The 10,166-nt window shown below is 35.9% G+C and overlaps 1 protein-coding gene across 17 annotated transcripts in view; it reads right to left on the bottom strand.

Annotated features, from left to right (window-relative positions):
• PTPRD (protein tyrosine phosphatase, receptor type D) overlaps window positions 1-10,166 on the bottom strand; it is a 468,668-nt gene continuing 458,502 nt past the window's right edge. For all 17 annotated transcript variants that reach the window (XM_025051481.1, XM_025051483.1, XM_025051482.1 and 14 more), the window contains 3 exons: window positions 7,109-7,263; window positions 4,084-4,219; window positions 1-2,220 (listed from right to left, as the gene is read on the bottom strand). In XM_025051481.1, coding sequence (XP_024907249.1) covers window positions 2,152-2,220; window positions 4,084-4,219; window positions 7,109-7,263 — 360 coding nt within the window. In that variant the 3' untranslated portion in view covers window positions 1-2,151. The remainder of the gene's footprint in view (window positions 2,221-4,083; window positions 4,220-7,108; window positions 7,264-10,166) is intronic.

The raw sequence follows: 10,166 nt of genomic DNA, 5'->3' as shown, positions 1-10,166 counted from the left end.
TTTTTCTTTTTACAAAAGTGCTCATATACGATGCTTGCAAGTGTTTGGTCTCTTGGATTTCATTCTGTTAGTGATGGGAAAATGCAGAAAACAAAAATCAGATGCCAGAACATCAATGGAGCTAAAATTAATTCGAAATATACCTATACCAAAACTCTTTAAGAGTTCCTTGGATATTTTGAGGGTTCTTTAAAATTGTGTAAGATATGGCAAACTCATGCCATCGTCCATGGCTTCCTATAGTAATTATGTTGTAAAATTTGGGGAGATATATATGTACAATGGAATAGCAAATATATTCTGAAGTTTTAAATGTTTGGTTACTAAGTTTGGTACAATTACTGGGTGTTGCAGAATAAATTTGGGACGGGATTATAAATAAAACAAATAGCTTTTCCTGATGTTGACAATTATGAATGGAAGAAGGGCCCTGATTATCCAAGTGCTTTGGGCTGGTACAATCCCTAACGTCCCCGACTTGGTTGGAAACTAGGAATGCATATTATTCAAAGAGTTTTCGTACATGTGGTAAACAGATAATGCTTTAATAGAAAGAGTAACATATACGAACAACTAGTGGAAATACGAACCAAAAGCTAAAAAGAAATGCTATTAAAATAGGCATCAATTATAAGGCACTCTAAATGCAGAACTAAAACCAAAAGAAAACAAAGTACAGCACTTTCCAGGAATGCTGTATGCCACAAAATGTTTGACTGAACAGAGTAACATGAATTTGGCTTTGCCCCTGTTACATATCATAAATGCAAATTTCATAGCACATACTATAGACAATATACGATTGAATACACTGTTTTTTAAACAACTTGATAGCTGATATATTACAACATTCTCCCCTCCTAAAGGGATATGCACTGACCTTTCCCACATGCACACCTCTTAGATATTTAATAATTTTTTATTGCACTAGAGTGTTAGAAATATTGAATTTGTTGGCAGCCTAACAAAATGGTATTTGTGAATATGATTAGATGGGTGGGGTGACATTGGGTAGGAAATTAGGGGGTGAGGTTTGACAATCACTGATGTGCATTCCTCATTTCCCTTAAAAAATTAAATTTTCGTGATATTAAGAAATACCAACATGTCATAAAATAAATTGAAAAAGATGTTTACAATAGCTTGTCTACCTTAAAAATACTAAATCATGGAAGAACTGAATGATAGCTATATCTATCATTTCATGTGAACACACTGTCTATATATATACATAGACACCCCTATAAAATATGGATATATATGTATATATGTTAGCAGCAACTTTATACTTTGCGCCTCCCTGTTGATTCCAAAAAAAGAAAGTTCTCTTTGATTATGTGAAAAGAACGGGTACTTTCTTATCAACCAAAACCAAACAGAAATGTAAATAGTAATATCTGAAGAGACCAATACTGTAGATCGAGTATTGCACAAAAATGTGCAAATTTTCAAATTATTTGATATTTCTACAGTAAAATATTACAGATAACAGTTCTACAGCTTAAAAAAACCTACAATTTAAAAATAAAAAATGAAGAGTTATGTAACCTTTTTTAAAATCCACTTTATCGAATGATACATTTTGTTAAAAAAAAGTTTGCACAGTTAAAAATGAAGCACAGGTCAGCAGTATTTTTACAATACTAAAAAATTAAATTGAAGACTTTCTTTTTTAAACATTCCCCCCACTTTTCCCCTAAAATGTTATTATGAGCAATATGGTGGGAAGGGGTAATGTCGAAGCAGAGTTCATTTTACCGTGAGAAGGAAGCCACACCAGCAAACAGCTCGCACTAAACTGCAACACTCTATTTCCTCCTCGCACCTAGAAAGCAATCCTGAACAAGATGGTGGTTCTTTGCTGTGATTTCTTCTTCCCTTTATTTTGAATCCTTGAGGTATCCATCAATAAAATCCTCAGGTACCTCATCAGTCAGGATTCTCTTTATTATTTTTCGGATTAGATTATTAAACTGAGTTCTTGGTCCACCCGGAAGAGTTTGTTTTTAGTTTGTTTTGTGTGTAATAGTCCCACTAAGTGGTTGTTACCTAGAAGTTATGAAGGACTTCTCAAGTGCCCTGTATGGCTCAGAAGAGACTCCATGGATATTGAAGGGCCTGTAGTAAAAATCCAAAATGGGTCAGGGGTTTCTACGTTGCATAGTGATCAAAGCTGCCCAGGTACTCAAGTGCGGCTCGGTAGCAGAACTGATACTGATCCTGCAGGAGACAGAGCATGGTGAGAAAGAGGAGATTTTAACAGAATGAAAATCAGTATTAGAAACAAAGTTGCTTTTTGATGGGGACAAAAATCACTACTTCCATCAATCAATTCAATCCGATGGCCAGTCGGTTTTACTGAGCAAAGAACGACCAGCCACATGGGGTGTTTATTAACTTCACCAATCAATTTGACCAGAAATAGTCTCCTAATTCCAAGTAGTGAAAATTCAAGTGAACATTATCTTCCAGACAAATGTGAACCATTCTCCAAGGTGTATCAAGCAATCGCCACTGTGAATATGGGAACTCCTCATATGTCACAGTCATCTCTTAAAATTATTGGCTCATTTGTGATAACTAATTCTCAGCGTATTTAAGAGAAGCTGATGCAGACACACACTGTCCTGAGGAAATTCTAGATTCATTTATCTTCTGAGTTACTACCGACAGAATTTAAATTAAAAAAAAAAAAAAATCTTATTAGACAGCAGACTTTGCTGCCTACAATCAGAATTACTGACATCGTTTCTGATGTTCTTATATAAGCGAGGAAGGCAGCCAAAAGGTAACTGGTGAGGAACACTAGGCACACAAAGCCATTTTGCACAGCGTGCTGGACATTAAGATTTCAACCCCTGAAAATGGCAACACAAGATTGGCTGCCCACATAAGAATGCCTGTGCCATTTGGCCTAATTCAGTATGATTGCTAGTTGTCTGTTCTAAAAAGGCCCACTCTAAAATAAAACGGTGTGAAATGTGTCCTTTTTCAGACAGAGGAGAACATGGTCATATTGAAATAAGTCGGGGCATTGCTGGAGAGATGGAAAAATTATAATTTACAGATGAGAAGGGCTGAGAAAAAGTAGGATTTTCCTCATAAGAGAAACTTATTTTCAGTAGCCAATGGGGCTGAAAGTAGATAGTTTCTATTTTGCTTAAATGTGCATTTTTCTACAATAAAAATGGTAATGCAAAATAAATGGAGTTTGCTTTTCTATCTTGTCACAGTAAGTTGCTTGGCTAAATGTTAAGGCTTTTTAAACGTCCAATTTCCCTCTGTCACCCCCAACACCCATTAAGTTTGTCAAGCTGACACAATGTTTTGAGTATTGCAAGCCAAATGCTTGCACTATTTTGAAATCAAAGTCTGAAAGATACTGTGAGTGATAAATTTAGGAACACATAAATTATACAACTTGGTTGCCTTTTGAAAAACAAACACAATCTATCACTCATATTATCCTTAGAAATAAATAGTCAATAGGCCAGACTGGCTAAATCATGAACACATTCTGAGAAATATGAGAATTTCCATATTAAGTATTGGAATAGAAAATAGGGGGCTAATTTTTCTAGGGTTTATCCAGGATCAAAATATTTTAAAAGGCCATTATTAAGAAGTGAAATACAGAGCAGCTGATTTCTAACACTTAGGTATACAGAAAGAGAATGGAGAAGTAAAACAAGCTGAGGATCTGCTGCATATCAGGCATTGTGCTTTTTATATATATTTATGTATACATATGTGTAAATACATAAATGTGAATATAATGAATTATATAAGATTGCCATTTTCATAGGCCAACAATGGTTAAATAGTGACAATTTAACATGGTTCAACCCAATATATTTCACATAACTCCCCCCAAAACTCTAAGACATTGACACTGTCACTCCCATTTAAAGAGGGAAAAAACAAGGTTCAAAAATTTCAAACAATTTGATGCTTCTCCCACAATATTTTCCTGTGTTTTGCCTCTGGTTTTGAGAGTCTCTGGTCTCTAATTGGTCCTGGCTAATAAAACCTGTTATTTGGCTCTTGAGATGTGACAAACTAAGTCATGGAGATTTTTCTCACCTCTGTCTGTACCATGGCTGGTCGTTGTGTTCTTAACATTTTGACAGTCTGGAAGATATCTACAACTCCTTCATATCTCATTCTTTCTAAAACAATGCTCAGTGTTATGAAGACTCCAGTTCTTCCAACGCCCGCACTGTCACAGAAACAAAGGCAACAGTTCTGGATGAGATGCTAGGTCTTGGCTACATTTGCTTGGAAGTGGATGGATATATGTTTACCAGCTTTCATACCACATCAAGTTCTTCCACAGCAACATTCAGGAAAATGTGGTGTCAGATTTACAATTACTCGGGATAACGTGTCATGCTAACATGTGAGAATGAAAGTGAAGTAATTAGAAATAAGTCTTATCAAATAAAATGTCTTTTCACCTGGGATCATATGTCATTTTGGAGTAATCAAGAAATATAAATATTGTAAAATAAATATATAAAAGGAACGGTAATTAAAATATAGATTTATACTCTTCATGCAGATCCTGAAATTGTAGACCTTGCCTCCTTCATATTTTTAAAGTATGAAATAATTTAGATAAGGTAAGATAAATTGAGCATCTTCAAGTATTCTAGTGTATTATTCACTTCTTGTAAGTCACTTAAAATCTGTGCAGGATGCCCCATCATCTGGCATATACACTACTCAAATTTAGATAGTATTTTTGATATGAGGTTCTATAACAGAGTTTTTGATATGGCATCCTCATTCAGTCTTCAAAAAGGATCTATGAATATCTTATATGTATGGATTGTGTAAATAATATATATGTATATATTTTCTATTTCTCGAAATATAACTTTAAACAGATTCTACAAGGGGTTTCTAACGTAAAAGAAAAAATATGGTTAAGAGCCAATGAACTATATACTTATCTACCATTTTTAGATGTTCAGGAGCTAAAACATCAGGATTCTTTTCACCACATTAACAAAGTTTTGAATCTTTCTCTGTTTTCTTTATTGTTTTAAGATAATTCCAGAATCTTCAGTGCAGCAAGAGAAGAAAATTAATTCATAGCTTTTGTGCTCTTAAGAAGTAGGAAAGCATCTGGAGGCTTAGGTAATGAGGAGAACAGTGAATAATCTGAAAAATCCCGACATTTTTGGATCCTAATTAAACGGCCTGTGTAACGCTTGGGTACAGGCTGTAGAAAATGGATGGATTCATTTACTTAGAATGTAGCTGACAGGCATATATAAATAGTGTGTCCCTTTATAAACTGGGTTTTCTGAAGACTCCAAACAGAAATGTTAACTAAGACTTTTTAAAAATCCATGGGCAGTCTTTGCGAAGTAGCTGAGGATGTCCAGGAGTAGTCAAGTCTCTCTGTTAGGATGGAGTGGATGACCTTGAAGCCCTCTTTTAACCTTGAAAATCTCTTAATCCTGAGAGACTGTGTTTTATGATCTTTTTGCTGAATGATCCAGGTACTCTAGCGTCTATTTTACTTTGATTTGATTGCTCAAATGTAACAAAAATAGAGAGTTTCTGGCTTTCTACTGGGTGCTTTCGAGAAAATGATAGACCTTGCCCTTATAACTTTGGCATTATTGACTTTACCTTGTTAGTTTAATAAGTTATAAACAAGTGGTATTTTTTAGGATAGTCCCAGATAAGAAAAAATAACTGGAAGTCTTTAAGATATATGTATACATACATATGATATATGAATAACATGCCATAATATTTATACTATAGGCATGTTTAAATCATTTTGTGATGACAAAAGCAATGAAAAGTCACACACATACACCTATATATACTTATAGGAATGTCTAAAGTTAAAAATATGGATTAAACATATTATTTTCCTTATAGTTTATATTGGAAAAATTTGAATTAGCATTTGGGCAAATTATATGGAAAATTAAGGGGAATATTCAGGTAATTCAAGCTCCAAAAATATCCACTTTGTCTGAATATTTGAGTCCATGTGTCATTTCCTACATGCTCTTTGGTTGGAGCAAAGGATTTTGAATAGCACAAAGCAAATGTATAAATATAAATTCTCATATACAATATAATGCCTAGGAATCAGTGTGCTAGATAGGATCTCAGGAATCAGCTGAGAAAACTGAGGTCCAGAGAAAGTTCCCTAGTGTCAGACCATGATGACCAAAGTGGGACTAGAATTCGAATATCTTGAATCCCAGGTCTATGATTGCTCCTATTTTGAGAACTGTCTCCCATGTCACTAAGAACTGGAGTTTGGGTGGGTCTTTTTTTTGGAAGTAAAATCATTTAATAAATTTTCTCAAGATTTTGACCATAAAGAGATTAGAATCTAAGACTTTAACAGTTGCTAGAATCTTAAAATATATATTTGTTTAACTAAAAATAGGTGAATTCCCTTTGCTGGAAGGTTTTTTGCTTTTTCCAAAAAGTACTAAATTTTTGATGAGTGTCCTTTCTGAACCATTTACTTGCCATTTCTATTAACTTCAATGACTTGAATTATAAAATGCTGTGGAAACTACTGGAAATAATTAACTGAAGGTGCTTTATTTTTGGATATAGCCACAATTTTCAAACAAACTGCGATTTTAACTGAGGTACTATTCTAATCACTTATTGACTGATAAGAATTAGTATTGTCATTAAAGCTTGATAACTATTTATGGTTTTCCCAAGAAGACAAACACAGGAGAAAGATACAGGAAGATAGTTATCAATGCAATGCTATGAAAGCAAAACAAGTAATAAATGATTAACTGAACAAATTATCACTAGGGGATGTCCCAACAATTTTTGTTAAGGTAAAATAGGCAAGGGAAAAACAGTCTGGTTCTTTGTTACAAGAGGTAAAATTTGGAGATGAAAATCTTCCTCGGGTTATTTTCACTTTATGGAAAGAAATGAGTCCTTGCTTTTAGATTTTACAATACATTTCTGAAAATAAAATTTCAACTACGCAGATTTACACTAGAAGCTTGTAGTGACAGTGAATACACAATAATACACATTTTTAGAGTTATCACCACCCTAATCACAAGTGGAAACTCAACATTCCTGATTCTTAACTCACCTGCAATGGACTGAAATGGGTCCATCTTGGCCAAACTGCTCTTTTGTTTTATGGACTTGGCCAATGAAGTCAATAAATCCTTCTCCAGACTTTGGCACTCCTTGCTCTGGCCAGTCAGTGAACTGGAACTGCCTCACTGTTCGGGACTGACCGTCCTTTAGGCAGAAAGCCGCAAACCCAGCCACAAAGAAGGACGCCAGGAGGATTCAGCCAGTGCACAGACCATAAGGGCAAGCATGGTGTTTTTTTTTTTCCAAAAAGACAAAAGGGAAGAAAAAGTTAAAAAGATATTTCACTAGAAATCTAGTTACATTTGTGTCTGTTTTATCTTCTATGAACACTAAGTTCACATATATTTAGATTACAAATCTGTTTACTCTCACAATACCCAGTTACGAACTTTATTAGTAAAGAGCCATGTAGTTCTCACATTAGTAAAAGCTTCTGAGACCCAAAATTTGCCTTCAAAAGCAAAAATCTCAGAATCCAATAACCTCTTAATATTGAAAGGAGAATCTAGGCGTGTCATCCAGACCAGAGATTTTGCTATTGACACAATAACTTTGCATGTGGCATATTTGCTTATTTCTACCATTGACAAATGATAAATAGTGACAGTGAAAAGATCTGACAGAAATTAGGTAGCTGCTGTTAACCTAGATGGACACATGTCAGAGAGGCATACAATTCCCAGACATGGCAGGGGACACAGCGCTATCATGTGACTGACTATGCTGTTGAGTAGGAAGTGAGGCATCGTCAGGTAGATCAAAGAGCTTCCTAGCAAATAAATGCTCTATTCTGAAAAAGGACTCTTCCTGGAGGACTACAGGAATTAAGCTTTCTATGGGGATTTTAACACAAACTGAAAGGCAGAAAGAAAATAAGTTAGAGGCAAGAGGAATCTTTATTTTCTACAGTGATTAGGCAATATTGCTCTGATTCTTAAAATATAAATAGTTTGAAAAGACAATAAGGCATTTCTGATCCATTCTGGAATTTTACAGTGTTTTTAGAAGCACTACAGAAGCAGAAGGGGACCCTCTGTTTACAGAAGCAAGAACAACAGTTATGCCCATCACCTTTCTCTCCAGAATCAGAGAAAAGAGGGAGAGGGAGAGGGGAGAGAGGGAGGGAAAGGGAGGGAGAGAGAGAACCTAAATTACAAGCTTAGGGGGACTGGTCCCATGTGAAGAGGCTCTGCTCCCAGTAAAGATTTCAACCTGTTCCTCCCTTCTATTTTTGTATCTCCTCTTTCCCCACTAAAGTTCTTTTGGACATAAATGTGCATGTTCCCAAGATTCTGGGTAAGCAGACAGATTCATCTTTCTCATGCAGTCGTACAAAAAAGGGGATGGCTTAACTCAAGATATCAACCAGTCTGATGTTTTCCACAGGAACCGGGTATATTCCTGACTGGTATCATTTGGGGATGGAGATAAAACAAGAACATCACATCAACTTTAGGAGAACACTGATGACTACGCCAAATCGTGCTTGGGCCCGTAACGAACTTGGTTACCAAGTTCCCTTCCTATGCTTTTCAAACCTTTTCTGTTTCTAGAAAAGGTTTGAAAAGCATAGGAAGGGAAGCCAGAGGCTAAGTAATGCAGATTAGTCCTCCTCTGGATGTCCTGGGGATGTCATTTCTGACCATCGTTGCTTTTAATAGCAAGAAGAGGTCATGTGCACAAACCCTTACTATGTGGAGGAGAGACCACCTGACTCCATTTACAAGTTACATGTTCAATAATACTGTATTGTGAAGTGCCAATTGCTTTCAAAACTGGGAAGTAGAGATTAGAAACACACTAAGAGCAAAAACAGCAAATGTTATGGCAGCTAGGAAAATTATACAACCACAGAGAGCCTTTAAAAAACAAACACAGGAATGAGTTTCTAGTTCAATGTTTCTTCTGCATTTTCTGATCACATTTAACCTGGGCAAGTGAGGGATGGTAAAGAAGGTATCTGCCATTTGCAGAGCTTGGCTCTTACTCTTTATCATTAGAAATAATTGGTGAGTTTGCTTGGAATGCACTTAATATTTTTACTCGTGTAACTTGCCTCAAATTTTAAAAAAGCATATATTTTTTTTTTTTTTAAACAATGGGATGGGTCACCAAGGCATGCTTACTTGGGCAACTCAAAAATGAGACCTCAGAACTTAATTGCTGCTTTGAGTGCAGTCACTTTCAGAGTAGTTGAGACTTTAGACTTTGTGGCATTAACAGGTCTGTCACCTGGGCCAACCAGCCTGTTAACCAATTTCTCTTTCACTTTAGGTCGACAGCCAGGGCCCAGCTTTGGGGATTAGCAGACAATCTCTAAACATGAGTGTTGGTTGAAAAAGCCACTTTCCAGAAAAAACAATGGATCAAGTAAATAGCTGTACACCGGAGTTTTACTCAACCCACCACTGTGACAGTTCTAAAAACAAAGCAGGGCTTTGGATTGACCCTTTCTCTCCTCAGATGTGTTTGTAATCATGGTTTGAAAGTGGCTAAAGGCAAAGATATTAAAGTTTATGCATAGAACATCTTACATCAGAGCTGAACCTTGGACTCAGCTATCTAGACAAGAAATGTAGAATGAAAATTAGCCAACAAGGGTCGTGGGTGGACAGCTCTCATGGACTGACACATTAGCACACCGAGGAATAAACCATGCCAACAATCAAATTAGAATGTGCAAAGCTTGTCAGATTCTTCTAAAAAATGCCATTTGCTCTGCAGTTTTAAAATCATACCAAATTAACCTCCAAGTCCACATGACATAAAGGGCTTTGCAAGACAACAACATATTTACAGCCTCAAGTAATAAATAAGCCAAAAAAGTTCCAAAGAGAAAGAGCTGAGAAGGTGAATGTAAGCACAGCCAACCAATCAGTACAATTCTTCCCAGCACATATACTCACCAAGTGCATCCCCAAAGTTAGGCTGCCAGATGTTACATTTGAAAGGAAGCCAAGCCTGGGTTTGTGAGAACACTTGCCAGACAGAGGAAGTTTCTCATACATTTAAAAAAAAAAAAAAAAAATCTCCAGGATGGGTGATTT

This window comes from Pteropus alecto, unplaced genomic scaffold, assembly GCF_000325575.1.
Source record: "Pteropus alecto unplaced genomic scaffold, ASM32557v1 scaffold95, whole genome shotgun sequence".
NCBI classification, from domain to species: domain Eukaryota; kingdom Metazoa; phylum Chordata; class Mammalia; order Chiroptera; family Pteropodidae; genus Pteropus; species Pteropus alecto.
The sequence above is the reverse complement of the archived record's forward strand: the minus strand, read 5'-3'. Positions and strand labels throughout refer to the sequence as shown.